The sequence below is a fragment of the Natrix helvetica genome, assembly GCF_964273705.1.
Source record: "Natrix helvetica genome assembly, chromosome: 1".
Classification (NCBI taxonomy): domain Eukaryota; kingdom Metazoa; phylum Chordata; class Lepidosauria; order Squamata; family Natricidae; genus Natrix; species Natrix helvetica.
In genome coordinates this window covers 372161585-372180451 of record NC_138548.1, presented here as the reverse complement: position 1 = coordinate 372180451, position 18867 = coordinate 372161585, and the positions used below count along the sequence as shown (strand labels likewise).

Here is an 18867-nt window from a genome sequence, read left to right as displayed (position 1 = left end):
GACTGTGGAAAGAATTTCAGTCAAAAAGTTCATCTTAAGTCACACAAGAGGATCCACACGGGGGAAAAACCATTTCAATGCATGGAGTGTGGAAAGAGCTTCCGTTTATCTGGTCATCTTACTGCCCACCACAGAATCCACACAGGGCAGAAGCCCTTTCAATGCCTGCAGTGTGGAAAGTGCTTTGCCAATTCTAGCAGCTTTAATGCCCACAAACGGACCCACACAGGGGAGAAGCCATACAAATGCCTGGAGTGTGGAAAGAGCTTCCATAAATCCAGCCACTTAACTTCCCATAGAAGTATCCACAGTGGAGAGAAACCGTATCCATGTACCGAGTGTGGGAAGTGCTTCAGTCAAAAAAGTCATGTTAATATCCATAAAAGGACCCACACGGGTGAAAAGCCTTATAAGTGCACTGACTGTGACAAATGCTTCACCAGTTTGAGGTCCCTCACTTCCCACAAAAGGCTTCACAGTGGGGAGAAACCATATGAATGCCGCACGTGTGGAAAGAGCTTCAATGCAAAAAATGGCTATATTGTACATAGCAGGACCCACACTGGGGAGAAACCATATCAGTGCCAGCAGTGTGGAAAATGCTTCAGTGATTCTGGAGAACTGACGATCCATAAAAGGATTCACACAGGGGAGAAACCCTTTAAATGCACAGAATGCGGCATGAGTTTCAGAAGAAGTGGTTATCTTCGTAGCCACAATAGGATCCACACTGGGGAGAAACCGTACACATGTCACGAGTGCGGAAAAAGCTTTAGGCACAATAATTCACTCAGGAGCCATAGAAGGCTTCACTCAGGGAAGAAATCCTACAAATGCCTGGAGTGTGGAAAATGTTTTAGCGAGAGTGCCCAGCTTACCTACCACAATAGTATCCACACAGGAGAGAAGCCGTTTAAATGCATCGACTGTGGAAAGTGTTTCAAAGACGGGAGAAATCTTATGCTGCATAAGAGAATCCACACAGGGGAGAAGCCATATCAGTGTGTAGAGTGTGGAAAGAAATTCAGAACCGGGAGTGTCTTTAATTACCATAAGAAGACCCACAGTATGAAAAGATGATGTAAGGCGTAAAAATCAAGCTAGGATGGGGCAGGGGGATGTGCCTCACACGCCCCGCACCTCTTCACCTGAAAAAAGCACCTTTCAGACAACGTTAGGGTGCAGAAAGCTGGCTTAGACATCGCATAGGGAAGATGGTGAGATATTTCAGGAGGAAACATTGCAACCTAAGTGGTGAGGTGCAGAACTGGTGTTGACGACCACCCATATTTCCCTAATGTTGGAAGGAATCAACAGTGGATCTACAACTACACCCATGTGGAGAAAGTCACGCCGGATCAAAGAGAAATAGGATCTTCAGTGAGCACTTCACTGGGAGAAAGGGACGGAAGAGAACGAACTATTGAACCAATACGAGACTCCAGAGTTTTGTCAAAAGTAATAAGTGGAGGGATGGCACTGCAACTGCACCACCTAACATTGGTTGTGTTTAACCGATTTCTAGTCTGAGATATGATATTATGTTGTTGTTTTTAATTAATGCCCAAACTTACACAGTAGTTTAAAAGGCTACGTTTATACAGTTCAGATATAGGCTGTTTTTGGTCAGCAAATTGGACAATTTAGGGAACCAGCTTTAGAATATACAGGCAGCCCTTGACTTATGACCACAATTAAAGCCCAAAATTTCCATTGCTAAACAAGGCAGTTGTTAAGTGAGTCTGAAACCCATGTTGGAAAACATAGGGAAGGAATGTCATAACATCAACATCGGTGGGGGCCTAGTTTATGAGTCTGCAAACCTGGCAACTTCTGGACTTCAATTCCCAGAATTCCTCTTACCATGCTGGCTAGGGGATTCTGGGAGTTGAAGTCTACAAGTCTTAAAGTTGCCAAGTTTGGAGAGTCCTGGATTAGACGTGTGGAATTATAGTCTGTAGCTGTTTCTAGTGCCTTCCTACTGTAAAGTCTTTTGATGTTCAACACCCTGGAAATGGAGAAAGAATTATGGTGAATAGTTCCTTGCTTTAAAATCTCAAAAGGGAAGTGGCGAAGAGGCCTAAGATTCCTTGGAGAAGGCTCAGATTTCTCAGGGGGAAAGGCCAGATGCACAACAGATCTTTGACAATTGGAAGGCCAGAGTCTAATCAAGAGCGGTGAATCTTGGTCCTTTTTTGACTTGTGCACTTCAAATCCCCAGAATTCCTTAGTTCGCCAAGCTTAAAAACCAGGTTCCTTTACTTGCTGGAGAATTCTTGGAGTTGAAGTCCACATGTCTTAAAGTTGCAAAGTTTGGCGGTCCTTGGCCTAGATTTATGGAATTATGGTCTGTTGTTATTTATAGTGCCTTCCTGCTGCAAAGTCTTTGGGTGTCCAATGAACTGAAAAGGGAGAAAGAATTATGGTCAATATTTCCTTGGTCTTCAAGAAAAGGATTCTAAGCATTACGAGACCCCTGAATCTTCTAAATAAAAAGTTTAAAACTCAAAATGTACTATGGGAGAAGGCAAAAGGCACAAATAGGAGAGATTTGAACACCTCAAAAAAGAAGAAGTATGCTGGAAATAGGAAGTATCATCGAAAGCTATGCTATATTACTGCTGACGTTCCATTTAGAAAAAAATTAGAAAACTGATGAGGTTTCTCTGTGTACACGTTAGGATAAATAGCTTGGGTGGGCTCTGTATTACATATACTGGTATGCAGGAAGGCTAAGATGTTAGTGTAAAAGAGGCAGAAATTACTGTAAAGGGAGATGAGAAAATTCCTTCTGACTCGTAAACTGTGTGGCAAATGCTGTGTAAAACTCTCCAGTGGACGTTGGTGGGGTATAAAGGCTTTGAGGGAGATTTCCTTGTGTTACTTTTTCTACACAATAAAGTTGTTGCTTACAATCCCAATGTGTTCAATTGGAGGCGCGAGAACATCTGGTAAGGCGGCTGGAGCAGGAAAGGTAAGGAAAACCAAAAGTGCCTTTTGAGTCCAGAAGGATCTCCTTCCTTCTTTCAACCAGATGGCAAGAGAAATTCTTGGGGAGGAAATGGGGAATACGCCAGGAACCTTCTCTCTGCAGACTTCAAGCATGCTCTGTTAGGCTAGGAGCTGTTTTACTATAGGAGAAATAGTTTGTCCTCCACTTACAACAATTGAGGCCAAAATTTTTGTTGTTAAGTCAGTCACGTTAAGTGAAATTTGCTCCATTTTGTGACCTTGCCACAGTTGTTAAGTGAAACACCACAGTTGTTAAATTAGCAACACGGGTGTTGAGTGAATCTAGTTTTTCCCGTTGATGTTACTTGTCAGACGGTCGCAAGAGGTGATCACATGACCCCAGCACACTACAACGGTCATAAATGTGAGTCAGTTCCCAAGGGTCTGAATTTTGATCACGTGACCATGGGGATAAGTGCAAATAACAGTCGTAAATCACTTTTTGTAAATTGCAGTTGTAACTGAACTAAACAAAATGTTGTAAGTGAAGGACTATCTGTACTGCGTATAAGTAGTTTTTCTTCTGAACTTCATATATGGGTACTTTTAAATTGAGGGATTAAATATTTCCCCGCTCAGACCTTTTAAATAGTTAAATATTTTCTAGCTCAGGCCTTTTAAATGGTTAAATATTAAATATTTCCTAGTTCAGAAGTTTTCTTCTGCTTCAAAGTGGTATGGTTAATGGGGCTCTGTTATGGAGAAATAAATGGTTCTGCATTTATTGGGGATAGTATTAGAATAGCATAGCATAGAATAACAGTTGGAAAGGACCTTGAAGGTCTTCTAGTCCAACCCCCTGCTTAGGCAGGAAACCCTACACCACATAAATGGTTATCCAACATCTTCTTAAAACTTCCAGCGTTGGAGTATTTACAATTTCTGGAGGCAACTTGTTCCACTGATTGTTCTCATTGTCAGGAAATTTCTCCTCAGTTCTAAGTTGCTTCTCTCCTTGATGAGTTTCCACTCATTGCTTCTTGTCCTGCCCTCAGGTGCCTTGGAAAATAGCTTCACACCCTCTTCTTAATGGCAGTCCCTGAGATATTGGAACACTGAAAAAAACAGGAAAAAAATCCCTCTTTTATCTTTATTCTCTTTTGGGGCAAGACATTTTGGATTGTCTAATACCTCTCAAAGTTGTATTGCTCTCAGACGTGTCCCTTGACACTTCAAATACAGGTAGTCCTCGACATATGACCATCATTCTGTCCAAAATTTCTGTTGCTAAGTGTGACTTTTGGTAAGTGACTTTTGTGCCATTTTAGCATAGTTCTTGCCGTGGTTGTTGCTTGAATCTCCACAGTTGTTAAGCTGGTAACACAGTTGCTAAGCAAATCTGTCTCCCCCATTTCTTGTTCGAAGGTCACAAAAGGTGACCACACGACCCGGGGACACTGCAACCGTCATAAGTGTGAGTCAGTTGTCAAGGGGTTGTTAATTTTGAGCGCGTGGCCATGGGGATGCTGCAACTGTCCTTAAGTGTGAACAACAATTCTAAATCACTTTTTTTCACTGCCGTTTGTGACTTCAAACTAAACAAACGATTGGAAGTCAAGGACTGCTTCTGAAGCAGCAATGGATTATTGGTTATTAAGGGTCAATCACGATTGTCAATCATTTTATGGAAATACGTTGTAAGTTGAGGTCTACCCTGTTAGAATAGGTAGACACGACATACACCTTTTCCTTATAGAAACCTGTTGTGGCCCAGCAGGAGCGATTGGAGCTGCCACCAGACTCCGACAGCGAGGGTCCCTATGAGTCAGCTCTGGAGGATGTGGAGGACCCTGGGCAGGGTTCCGACTCTTGAGCAGAGCGCAGAGAGGCTGCTTGGCCACCAGGAGGCGCCTGAGCCTTGGGCCAGTGGGGAGGAGACAAGGGAGTGTGCTCCTGACATCATGCCTTGGAGCAGTGGGGAGGAAACAAGGGAGTGGTTTCTGGATGCTGGGCAATGGAGAACTTGAGATAGGCCCCGAACAAGCTGTTTTCTCTTTGTTCGGTCCTTATGCATAATAAACTGTTTCCTACACTGGAGTGCTTGGCCTGTGTCCTTCCCTTTTCCTACTTCAAGCTGATAGACGTAGAAACCAGCTACGCACTTAGAAGAGATGATTGGATGCAGGTGATCATAATCAGGCTCCTCTCAAGGCTTTTTAAGGAAGGGACTTTCCGACAGTTGTTTTGCAGAAATCAACTGATCATTAGAGTTGGAGACGCTCTCAGATCTGTGTTGTACCTTGGCAGGCTGGATTGCTGCCAAGGTGGAATCTGGACCTCGGCAGGCTGGATTGCTGCCCAAAGTGTTATCTGGATCTTGGCAGACTGGATTGCTGCCAAAGTGTTCGCTGTACCTGGATTGCTGCCAATTTGTTATCTGGACCTCGGCAGGCTGGATTGCTGCCAAGGTTGAAACTGTATGTAATAAAACATCTTGCAGAGACTTTGTTTCGGAGTGACTTGGTATACGAGAGGGGGGGTCAGAACAGAAACCTTACAGAGAAATTTCCTAAGAGTTAGGACAATTAATCAGTGGAACAACTTACCTCCAGACGTTGTACATGCTCCAACACTGAAAGTTTTGAAGAAGAGATTGGACAACCATTTGTCTGAAATGGTACAGAGTTTTCAACCTGAGCAGGGGGTTGGACTAGAAGACCCCCAAAGTCCCTCCCAGCTCTGTTATTCTGTAGTTCCCTTCTAACTGCTGCTCCGCATCCCCTTCCTTTCTCCCGTCCCTGGGCTTCATCCCCTCCCTCTGTCCCGTTTCTCTGACTGCCTCGGGAGAAACAGCCCTGGACTCCCTGCCCAGCAGACCATCCCACGCGGGACAGACCCCCCTGTGGCAGGAAGCATTGGACAGGCAGGGGAAGTCCCGAGTGGGCAGTGCCCTTGGCCTTTTGGAGAATGGGAGGAGCTGGATGGGGAGAGGAGGAACTGTAAGCGTTTCCTGCTTAGGCTCTGCAACGTCCTGGCTCGGATCGTTCCGAGAAGGGGGAATCCACATGAGTGGCCAGGAAGGAAGGCAGCGTGGCCGGCGGGGCTGCGAGGAAAGCAGATCGCGGATCTTTTCCTGCGCTCATCTCTTGGGAAGCGAAGTCCAAGTGAGGAACAGAGCCGCCTCTTTCCAAGCACCAGGTAAGAAGCTCCCTCCCTCCCTTCTTCCCACCTGGGGAAATGCTTGGACAGGTGAGCCTTCAATGCCACTTCTGGGGGCACTCCTAAGATCGCTCCTGCAATCCCCACCTTCTCCTTGGGAGCCCTTCCCGATCATTTCCCGTAATTTCGTTTTTCTCTGTGTTGTTTCAGATCCAGAAGGCTTGGGATTTAATGGATGCTAACCCGGCTGGAAGGCGAGGGGACTCTCCCTCCCAGGAGCTGCTGTTTCGGGGAGTTGCTCAGGACGAGCCACCTCGGGAGAGAGCATCAGGTAAAAGCTCCTTCTGATGCCCTTTAACCCTCGGGATTGACTTTGCCAGGAGTTAATTTCATTCGTGAATTCCTTTTCATTGTTTAATTTAACTGTTTTTTTTAAAGTCTTATGTGCATTTAAACAGGTATCACACTTTTCCTATATGGAGAACCTATGGCACATATGCCACAGATGGCACGCTGAGCCATTTGTTAGGGCACACGAGGCGTTGCCCTGTCAGCTCCAGCATACATGCATGGCCTGGCCAGCTGACTTCTTTTAAGGCCATTTCGTTGAAGCCTCTGGATCGCGAAAAACCGGCCCTACAGGAAAACCAGAAGTTCAGGAACTGACTTCTGGTTTGCTCATAGGGCCGTTTTTCGCCCTCCAGAGCCTTCAAGAAGCTTCCCTGAAGGGTCCGGAGGATGAAAAAAAGGCCCTATGACCAAACTGGAAGTCACAGTTCCTGAACTTCCAGGTTGCCCATAGGGCCTGTTTTCGCCCTCCGGAGGCTTCAGGGAAGATCCTCAAGCCTCTGGGGCATGGGGAGCCTCTTTTTGCCTTCCCCAGGCTCCTAGAAAGCCTCTGGAGCCCGGGGATAGCTAAAAAAGGGCGCCATAGCATTATGGGTGTGGGCAAGCCCGTGCAAGACCCCCCTGCCCTCCCCCCTGCTTTTGACACGCAATCCAAAAAACGTTAGCCATCACTGATGTCCTTTCCTCCCTCCCCAATATGAGATTCAGAGATCTTCAAAAGGTAAGAAGGAGGGTGTGAGGTCGGGTGGGACGTGACCCTGGGGGAGGGAGTGAAGGGCCAAGGAGACACAAGGGTTAGGAAACAAAGCAAAAGGATGTCTTGGAGGGTGGGGAAGGCCTAGAGATGCCTACGGCATGCAGGCCTAGCCCTGTGCTAGGCCTCCAAGGAGTTTTTCCCAGCTCTGAGTAGACAATGTTCTGCTTAGCGACTCACACATTTGATTAATGTCTGCCTCAGGGAGAGCAGGGGGATTCGGGTAGTTAAGGAAAGCAATTTCACTTAACAGCCTTTGCAACCTGCAACTTTAATTCAAGGCCCATAATAGTTATATCTTGAGAGCAACTTTTATGCGGGCTGTGGAATTCTGGGGCTGAAAATCGGGTGAAATCATGGTAGAAAATTGAAACTCCACATGTGGGAATTCCATAATCAACCGACAAAAGCTCCACCCAAAATTCCTTTTTGAAGAATTCCTCTACTTTTGGAAAAGGAAATATCCAGAAGTTTTGCTGATAACCAGAAACTAGTAGTTAGCCATTTTCCTTTTCACTCCACTTACAAATTTAATCATGAGAAATGTTTGAGCAAAATGAATCAGGCCAAAATTCAAACAATCAATTTCACACGTATACTGGGAGATCACAAATGAAATTCAAGCATTCTCTAAACTCATCTATCTTTCCTCATATGGGTTACCTTGTGTGCAATAAGGGATGATTTATGCTTGAAGTAATGACCACAGACTCGACAATTCAAAGATTTATCTACGGTGTGAGTCCTCTGGTGTATTACTAGGTAGGAATTCTGACTGAAACCTCTCCCACAATCAGGACATTCAAAGGGTTTCTCTCCTGCGTGAGTCCTCTGGTGTTTCACCAGGCTGGAATGATCACAGAAACTTTTCCTACAGGAAAGACATTCAAAGTGTTTCTCTCCTGTGTGTCCTCTGGTGTGTGACTAGATTGGAATTCTGACTAAAGCTTTTCCCACAAATAAGACATTCAAAGGGTTTCTCTCCTGTGTGAGTCCTCTGGTGTGTCTGTAGGCTCGAACTCACACTAAAACATTTCCCACAATCAGGACATTTGAAGGGTTTCTCTCCTGTGTGAGACCTCTGGTGTGTCTGTAGGCTGGAACTCACACTAAAACATTTCCCACAATCAGGACATTTGAAGGGTTTCTCTCTTGTGTGAGTCCTCTGGTGTGTCACCAGATTGGAATTCTTACTAAAGCTTTTCCCACAAATAGGACATTCAATGGGTTTCTCTCCTGTGTGAGTCCTCTGGTGTCTCACCAGATTGGAATTCTGATTAAAGCTTTTCCCACAAATAAGACATTCAAAGGGTTTCTCTCCTGTGTGAGTCCTCTGGTGTGCCACCAGAATGGAATTCTGATTAAAGCTTTTCCCACAAGTAAGACATTCAAAGGGTTTTTCTCCTGTGTGAGTCCTCTGGTGTGCCACCAGATTGGAATTCTTAGTAAAGCTTTTCTCACAGATAGGACATTCAAAGGGTTTCTCTCCTGTGTGAGACCTCTGGTGTGTCTGTAGGCTGGAACTCACACTAAAACATTTCCCACAATCAGGACATTCGAAGGGTTTCTCTCTTGTGTGAGTCCTCTGGTGTGTCACCAGATTAGAATTAGCACTAAAGCTTTTCCCACAAATAGGACATTCAAATGGTTTCTCACCTGTGTGAGTCCTCTGGTGTTTCACCAGGCTGGAATGATCACAGAAACCTTTCCTACAGGAAAGACATTCAAAGGGTTTTTCTCCTGTGTGAGTCCTCTGGTGTGTCACTAGATTGGAATTCTGACTAAAGCTTTTCACACAGATAGGACATTCAAAGGGTTTCTCTCCTGTGTGAGACCTCTGGTGTGTCTGTAGGCTCGAACTCACACTAAAACATTTTCCACAATCAGAACATTCAAAGGGTTTCTCTCCCGTGTGAATCCTCTGGTGTGTCACCAGATTAGAATTAGCACTAAATCTTTTCCCACAAATAGGACATTCAAATGGTTTCTCACCTGTGTGAGTCCTCTGGTGTTTCACCAGGCTGGAATGATCACAGAAACCTTTTCTACAGGAAAGACATTCAAAGGGTTTCTCTCCTGTGTGAGTCCTCTGGTGTGTCACTAGATTGGAATTCTTACTAAAGCTTTTCCCACAGATAGGACATTCAAAGGGTTTCTCTCCTGTGTGAGACCTCTGGTGTATCTGTAGGGTGGAACTCACACTAAAACATTTCCCACAATCAGAACATTCAAAGGGTTTCTCTCCTGTGTGAGTCCTCTGGTGTTTCACCAGGCTGGAGTGATCACTGAAAGCTTTCCTACAGGAAAGACATTCAAAGGGTTTCTCTCCTGTGTGAGTCCTCTGGTGTTTCACCAGGCTGGAGTGATCACCAAAAGCTTTCCTACAGGAAAGACATTCAAAGGGTTTCTCTCCTGTGTGAGTCCTCTGGTGTTTCACCAGGCTGGAGTGATCACCGAAAGCTTTCCTACAGGAAAGACATTCAAAGGGTTTCTCTCCTGTGTGAGTCCTCTGGTGTGTCCGTAGGCTGGAACTCACACTAAAACATTTCCCACAATCAGGACATTCGAAGGGTTTCTCTCCTGTGTGAGTCCTCTGGTGTGTCACTAGATTGGAATTACGACTAAAGGTTTTCCCACAGATAGGACATTCAATGGATTTCTCTCCTTTGTGAGTCCTCTGGTGTCTCACCAGATTGGAATTCTCACTGAAAACTTTCCCACAGATAGGACATTCAAAGGGTTTTTCTTCTCTGTGTGTGGTCTTGTGTCTCAGGAGGTTGGAATTTCTAATGAAACTTTTCCCACAATCTCCACACTCATAAGGTTTCTCCATGGAGTGAATCCTCCGATGTATTACCAGGTGAGAATTACGATTGAGACTTCTCTCACAGTCAGGACATTGAATGGGTTTTTCTCCTTTATGGTTCCTCTGGTGTTTCACAAATTGTAATCATAACTGAAAGTTTTCCAACAATCAGGACATTCAAAGCATTTATCTCCTATGTGAATCTTCTGGTGTATCACCAGGCTGGAATTGTGACTTTCCCATAATCAGGATGTTCAAAGGGTTTTTCTTCTGTGTGAGTTGTCTGGTGTCTCTTGAGATGGAAATTTCTAATGATGCTTTTCCCACAATCTAGATACTCATAGTTTCTCCCTGAAGTCAATCTACTGATGCGTCACCAGACTGAAATTGTGACTAATTTTTTCCCCACAATCAGGACATTCAAAGGGTTTCACTTTTGTGGGAGTCCTTGGATGCTTCACCAGGGTGGAATGCTCACTGAAACTTTTCCCACAGAAAGGATGTTCAAATGGTTTTATTCCTGTGGGTGCATCCTTTGGTGTCTCAAGACCTGAGAATTTCTAATGAAACTTTCTCACAATCTGCAGTCATACGTTTTCTCCTTCCTGTGAGTTATCTAATGTAGCACCATGTTGCCATGCTCACTAAAGCATTGACATTGGGAGTACTTCCCTCTTGTGTGGTGATACTTCCATGAACCACAAGGGAGCTGTTGTGACCATAGTTTTTGCCACATTCAGGTAATTTGTATGGATTTTCTCCTTTCTGACCCCTCTAGTACCTTCTACCTGGTGCTTTCATTTAAGTCGTTTTCTTCCTCACAGAGAGAGGCCTGCATTACTGTCTGTCTTCCTCCCCACAGACTTCCAGATATATCCCTCTTTTGCTGAATGATATAAAATCTCCATTCACTTCTCATTCAATTTATCCTTGAGTTCTGCATAATCTGCTTATTCTTTCTCGATTTTCTCTCTTTTGTCAGCTGCTGGAGGAGGAGCAGATTTGTATGGTTTTCTGCAGGAAATGGAAAATATTTTGATTTCTGGCTTGATTTTCTTCCATTTTCACCACTGGTTGTTATTTACAGTTGTCCAGAGTGCTCTTATTGCCATCCTGGTCATCTGTAGGATGCAATGAAAAGTGTAACTTTAACTGTTTATAAAATGGTTAGAGATGAGGTGAAAAAAGAAGAAGAAATATATACCACTTTTGTTCATGGAAGTCCTCAGCTGCAAATAAGGGCAGAAAATACTGTCTACAACCCCTCTCGTGGCATCCTTGTTCAAGTAGTCCTCACTTAACCTGATATTTGCGTCACTAAGCAGCTCAATCATTAAGCATCGTGTCACATGACAGTGCCAACTTACACCTGTTCCTCTGTAGTTGTTAAGCTAATTACTGTGGGCTGTTAAAGGCAATTTCATATGACCATTTCCTGCCAGTATATAAAATTTATTTTGCTTGTCAGAAGCTAGCTGGGAAGGTCACAACTGGGGATCACGAGTGTGGGATGCTGCAGCCATCATAAATGTGCAACTATCGGCAGAACCCAAATTGGTGCAATTCCTTTTCCTGCACCTTCAAAACCACAGTCACTGCTGAAGTGCGGTCACTGAACAAGCGCTAGGATTACCACAAATTTTGTGGACCAGGTGCACATCTGCTTCTAGTGTGCCATAGTAACTTTGAAGGCTCAGGGAAGAAGTGGTAAGTGAGGACTACCTGTGCAACGAAGATGCCGATAGCTATTTTTTAGAAAGTGCTGGATTAAGGACAATTGAACCTGATTAATACACGGATGGGACAGGAAATACCATGCTTATTGGGAAGACATGGAAGTAAAAAAAACTTGTAAATTTTATTCATCTGTCATTTTCAACACACATGTGGATTACAAACCATATCAAGAGGGCAACATCAAGATATAATGGGAGACTTTAGCTACCCTGATATCAACTGGGAGACAAAGTGTACAAGAAGCAGAAGACTGAATAGATTCGTAACCAACTTGGCTGACAACTTTGTCATCCCAAAGGTAGAGGAGTGAACTAGTAGAAAAACTATACTCGACCTAATTCTTACTAACAGAGAAGCCATAGAAGGAGTTGACTTTGTGGAACCTTGGGAGAGTGACCACGTCTTACTGGAATTCAATATAATACAAACACAAGCAATAGAATATAACACAACAAGTGTCTTCAGCTTTAGAAGAGCTGATTTTAACAAATTCAGAGCCTAAGCAAAGTTTCAGGGATAAAAATCCTAAAGGTGAAAACAATGCAAGGAGTGTGGGAAAGGAGGGGGGGGCAGGATAGCCATCTTCCAATACTTGAGGAGTTGCCACAAAAGAGGGAGGGGTGTCAACCTATTCTCCAAAGCCCCTGGAGGCAGGACAAGGAACTGCATGGAAACTCATCAAGGAGAGAAGCAGCCTAGAACTAGGGAGAAATTTCCTGACACTGAGAACAGTGAACCAGTGGAAGGGTTTCCCTTCAGAGGCTGTGGGAGCTCCATCCCTGGTGGCTTTTAATCAGAGACGTTCGTCTGAAATGATATTGGGTCTCCTGCTTGATCAGGGCGTCTGTAGAGAAGACCTGCAAGGACCCTCCCAGCTCTGTCCCAAACCCTCCAGTGACGGGAGCAGCCACAACCTCTGGAGGGAAGCCATTCCCCAAGAATCCACCTTCACTTGCAAGGAGGCTTTTTCGATCTTCCCACCAGGAGGAAAATTGCAAAAAGTGGGCTTAAATCTGGGGAGGGAAGGAACCTGCAGCAGCAGCAGCTGAGATGCTTCAGCCCAGTTGCTTCTTTGCTTCCAGGCCGTGGAGGAAACCAAACAGCCCGACTTACTCCAGGACTCACCTTCCGGCTGCTGCTTCGGAGCAAAAAAAACCGCTCTGCACACCACTCTCCTGCCACGAGTGATCCGGAAGAGGAAGTTCAGCTGCCGCAAAGGTGCCTTTTTTCAAAAGGCAACTGGACTGTCTTTCTTCTACTCTTCCCGTCGCTTGCCAACCTTTCTAGCAACTCTGTACTCGATGGTTTTAACTCCTTTAAGCTCAACCACAGGCGTTCTCCGCTTTCTAGGCAGAGGCGTAGCCTGTTTGAGCACCATCCCCAGATAGGAGGCAGAAGAAAAAAAACACCCTCTCCAGTTTCTACCTGTTGGAAGAGAAACTATTTCCGGTCCGTTCCCAGCCGGGAGTCACCACCGAGGCTAAAAGAAAGTTTGGTGAAGCCTGGGAGTTATGAGTTTTATTGCAGAAAAAGGAACGGGAAGGATAATAATAATAATAATATATTTATTTCTTAGCCGCACCCTCTCCCGAAGGACTCGGGGCGGCGTACAATGAAACATACGAAATATGTGGACAAAACAAAACATGATGAGACGCAGCTGTGTCGTTCCCGGGTCTGCAGCACCCGATATGCAGTTTGGTTTTCCCTTTGACACAATTTTTCTTGCCTCAGGCTATTGTGTAAAATTCAGTCTTTTACCAAAGTTCTTTTATTCCGGATGATTGCTCTGATCTTGACTCTCTTGTCTTCGGATTTCGTCCTTGGGCTCATCCTATCATCAAACCCGAGGAGGGTGTTTTCCTGTGTGGGGCGCTTATTCAAAGGTGTCTGCTCTAGGTAAATGGTCATGATGTTTGTGTTACCTTGGAGTTGGATGTTGGTCTTTTGTTATTCTGACCGGTCATTGCTGGATTCGGGGATTTCCCAACTCTGTTACCCTTTTCCTAATCCTATTAGTTTATATTTCTTTTGTGACCAAGTGCAACCTCTTCCTGGCTACGTGTGTGGTTTTCTCTGGCTATGGCTCCTGGCTACGTCTTTATTCATTTTTTCCTATGCATGCCGTCTGGGTTATTTCTGTTACCTTACTTCATACCTAAGGCGTTTGCAACAAGTTTCCACTGATTAAATGCTATCAAGTCGGTTTTTTTACTTCTAGCAACCCACTTTGTTGCTGAGCCTAGTGAAGGAAATGATAAAACTTTGTTTTTCCAAGGCTACATACAGAAAGGCACCAGACAAAAAACCAAATAAGAGACAGGGGCCTCTCAAGAAAGTGTCAAGTTGACCTTTTATACAATACAATAGTAGAGTTGGAAGGGACCTTGGAGGTCTTCTAGTCCAACCCCCTGCCTAGGCAGGAAACCCTATACCGTTTCAGACAAATAGCTATCCAACATCTTCTTAAAGACTTCCAGTGTTGGGGCATTCACAACTTCTGGAGGCAAGCTGTTCCACTGATTAATTGTTCTCACTGTCAGGAAATTTCTCCTCAGTTCTAAGTTGCTTCTCTCCTTGATTAGTTTCCACCCATTGCTTCTTGTTCTACCCTCAGGTGCTTTGGAGAATAGTTTGACTCCCTCTTCTTTGTGGCAACCTTTTTGCAATATGGGATGAGGAAAGAAACAATGTAAATGAATGAGCAGGAACGCTGGGAGTTTCTGAGGAATAGAATGTATAAAAGGTGTCCTTGGAATGTTATTCTTTGCTCTCCTTGTACTGGATCCACTTGGGAGGAGACTTGGAGGCCACCTTTGCAATCCCTTTTTTTTTCTGTAAATAAACCTTTTTGAATTGTGAACCAGACTTGTCTCTGTGTTGTGAGGATTTGATAATTGGGTTTTTATCTCACACTAGTGAAATAGTGAAATGTGATGCTACTTAACCTTGTGAAGATTACCTCTGTGTGCAGAGCCCTAAAAGTTCATGAATTTTTCACAGAATTACACAATCGGCTTTCTTAGGGGTGACTCTCAGTGGAAATCAAAACCTCTCTAATACCCCAACACTTTCTGACTGATTTCCTGTGGCTCCCAGGATTTTAGGAGATGGCAGCACTCCAGGGGAGCTAGTTTCACTCCTGCTGGCCAGGGCTGCATCCAAGAGCATCAACCACCAAGCTTCATTCTTGGAGGAGGAAATTTTATATCTCCTAATTGCCATGTGTTAATTCTGTAAATTTACTTGCATTGAAGTCTCCCATTAAGTCATGTAGGAAGTTATCACCCAGCCCTCTCCCAGAAAAATGAAATATCCTAGGAAATATTGAAAAGGCAGAATATTTCTCTGAATGTGGAAAAGAAGAAACATGTTTTATTAAAGAGAGAATAGCTCCCTGTAGCTTCCTGCCCATCCCCACTTTTGTCAATGGGCCATTAAGGTGGCTAAGCCAGTCCCTTTACATAATAAAGAGTTCTTCCCTTCAGCTCCAGGAGGATGGGATTAAGGCAGGATAATATTGGCCCTTTACCCAACTCCCCACATGGCATCTGAGAACTCAACCAAATCTGGATTCAAAACGCAGCCTAGAGAGTTGCCCCTGCATGGCCCCATGGGAGTCTGACAACCCATCAGAATACAAGCTGAAGATCAAAGGCCAGAGAGGGCATAAAACCAAGGGACTCAACTTCTCTTCCGCCCTTCTCTTTTTCTCCACCAACATTGGAGCATGTGATCACCTTTTCTGTTCAGGGCTCAAGCCATGTGGTCCTGTCCTCCATTAAACCATCTTTCCAAGCAAGCCCGCATGTCTCCAGTGTCTTTTTCCCCACTTGGAGCCGAACCCAGAAGGACATTTCTTTCATCAGTCAGAGAGAAAAACATATGCCACAGGGAGCCTAAGAAAGAGGGCCTGATCGCCTGTATGGTAGAAGACATTTCCCCCTCCCCCAATGTGTATTTATCTTTTTAGTTTACAGAGGGTTGTTTCTTTATATATTCTGCTATTTCCCTCATGTTAATTTTAATGTTTCTTAGACAAACGCAACATTCAGTTGCATCCTTCTGCATCCTGAATGTCTTCCAGATTTTGAGGCCAGAATTTCCTAGCCAGCATATCCTTTGCACAAAATATCTGTGAGTCATAAGCAGAGTTTCTGAGTGGTCCCAGTAGGTTGCTGAACTTTCTAAAAAATACATGGTTAAAAAAAATATTATTATTTGTATACTCAATGGAACCACATCCATTGCTCTTTCTTGCCTGCTGGGACTTTGGTTCTATGCATCAGACATCTCCGAGGGAAAAATAAAAGTCACATTCATTGCAATGAACTCTTGCGGTAGCCAGCAAAGCCATAAGCTCTTCCAAATTTTTCTGTTCCCTGTCTCAGTGTCCCACTTTATTCCCTCTCAAAAATCACAAATCCATGGCTGATAAATATAATTTGTCCCTATTGGGGTAGACTTTCTTTTTTTAAAAAAATTATTTATAGTTTTATTTTATACATCCGTAACTGCTTAGTGAACAGTGTATATTGTCTGGATGAATGTACTTTATACACAATACCAGTAATAATATTGTTTAGGTATACATATTAATACTTTTCCACCTCTAAAATTTACGTATATATAGTAATGTTAATGTATTCTATTATGTATCAATATACATACTATTCCCAATTTCTACTTTCTACCTGTTTTCTAATCTTTAATGAAGCAATTGCTATCTTAAGTATTCTATATGTATCTATCATCTCTTGCTCTTTTAAAGGGTTTCTCTCCTGTGTGAGTCCTCTGGTGTGTCACCAGATTGGAATTCTTAGTAAAGGTTTTCTCACAAATAGGACATTTAAAGGGTTTCTCTCCTGTGTGAGTCCTCTTGTGTGTCACTAGATTGGAATTCTGATTAAAGCTTTTCCCACAAATAGGACATTCAAAGGGTTTCTCTCCTGTGTGAGTCCTCTGGTGTGTCACCAGATTGGAATTCTTAGTAAAGCTTTTCTCACAGATAGGACATTCAAAGCGTTCCTCTCCTGTTTGAGACCTCTGGTGTGTCCGTAGGCTGGAACTCACACTAAAACCTTTCCCACAATCAGGACATTTGAAGGGTTTCTCTCTTGTGTGAGTCCTTTGGTGTGTCACCAGGCTGGAATGATCACGGAAACGTTTCCTACAGGAAAGACATTCAAAGGGTTTCTCTCCTGTGTGAGTCCTCTGGTGTCTCACCAGAATGGAATTCTGGCTAAAGCTTTCCCCACAAATAGGACATTCAAAGGGTTTCTCTCCTGTGTGAGTCCTCTGGTGTGTCACCAGATTGGAATTCTGACTAAAGCTTTTCCCACAGATAGGACATTCAAAGGGTTTCTCTCCTGTGTGAGTCCTCTGGTGTATTCGTAGGCCGGAACTCAGAGGAAAACCTTTCCCACAATCAGAACATTCGAAGGGTTTCTCTCCTGTGTGAGTCCTCTGGTGTCTCACCAGATTGAAATTCCGACTAAAGCTTTTCCCACAGATAGGACATTCAAAGGGTTTTTCTTCTCTGTGTGTGGTCTTGTGTCTCAGGAGGTTGGAATTTCTAATGAAACTTTTCCCACAATCTCCACACTCATAAGGTTTCTCCATGGAGTGAATCCTCCGATGTATTACCAGCTGAGAATTACGATTAAAACTTCTCCCACATTCAGGACATTGAATGGTTTTTTCTCCTTTATGGTTCCTCTGGTGTTTCACAAATTGGAATCATAACTGAAAGTTTTCCAACAATCAGGACATTCAAAGCATTTATCTCCTATGTGAATCTTCTGGTGTATCACCAGGCTGGAATTGTGACTTTCCCATAATCAGGATATTCAAACGGTTTTTCTTCTGTGTGAGTTGTCTGGTGTCTCTTGAGATGGAAATTTCTAATGATGCTTTCCCACAATCTAGATACTCATAGTTTCTCCCTGAAGTCAATCTACTGATGCGTCACCAGACTGAAATTGTGACTAATTTTTTTTCCACAATCAGGACATTCAAAGGGTTTCACTTTTGTGGGAGTCCTTGGGTGCTTCACCAGGGTGGAATGCTCACTGAAACTTTTCCCACAGAAAGGATGTTCAAATGTTTTTATTCCTGTGGGTGCATCCTTTGGTGTCTCAAGACCTGAGAATTTCTAATGAAACTTTCTCACAATCTGCAGTCATACGTTTTCTCCTTCCTGTGAGTTATCTGATGTAGCACCATGTTGCCATGCTCACTAAAGCATTGACATTGGGAGCACTTCCCTCTTGTGTGGTGATACTTCCATGAACCACAAGGGAGCTGTTGTGACCATAGTTTTTGCCACATTCAGGTAATTTGTATGGATTTTCTCCTTTCTGACCCCTCTAGTACATAATCCGTTGTGATTTGCAATCTGTGCTTTTCCCACAATAGGCAAATCTATGGAGCTTTTCCACAGCTGATATTCTTGAGGAGGTCAAAATTATAGACAATGCCTTGTTTAGTGGTCCTTTCATTTAAGTCGTTTTCTTCCTCACAGAGAGAGGCCTGCATTACTGTCTGTCTTCCTCCCCACGGACTTCCAGATATATCCCTCTTTTGCTGAATGATATAAAATCTCCATTCACTTCTCCTTCAATTTATCCTTGAGTTCTGCATAATCTGCTTATTCTTTCTCGATTTTCTCTCTTTTGTCAGCTGCTGGAGGAGGAGTAGATTTGTATGGTTTTCTGCAGGAAATGGAAAATATTTTGATTTCTGGCTTGATTTTCTTCCGTTTTCACCACTGATTGTTATTTACAGTTGTCCAGAGTGCTCTTATTGCCATCCTGGTCATCTGTAGGATGCAATGAAAAGTGTAACTTTAACTGTGTATAAAATGGTTAGAGATAAAATGGAGAGGAGGAGGAGCTTCCGGCGATGGCGGTCGCCTCCTGAGCTCCTAAGAACGCCATGGAGCTCCCGACTGGGTAAGGGACTGCTGCCGGCCCTCATGTCATCGGAGGGCCGAGAGTTGGACAGCTCGACCACCCTGGCTTGTTTTGGGCTCGTTTTGGCCCGCCAGGGTGGTCGGGGGAGATTGGAGGAAGAGGAGGAACGGATGGCTGTAAACGGCCGTGGAAACAGC

The 18867-nt window shown here is 44.0% G+C and overlaps 1 protein-coding gene across 1 annotated transcript; it reads right to left on the bottom strand.

Annotated features, from left to right (window-relative positions):
- Positions 1-7557: 7557 nt before the first annotated feature.
- LOC309391922 (uncharacterized protein) lies at positions 7558-13277 on the bottom strand. Its single transcript, XM_081952768.1, has 2 exons — positions 12882-13277; positions 7558-11140 (listed from the first exon to the last, which is right to left on the bottom strand). The coding sequence occupies exon 2, from the start codon at positions 10044-10046 to the stop codon at positions 8100-8102; it is 1947 nt and encodes a 648-aa protein (XP_081808894.1). The 5' UTR covers positions 10047-11140; positions 12882-13277; the 3' UTR covers positions 7558-8099.
- Between the last annotated feature and the right edge of the window lie 5590 nt (positions 13278-18867).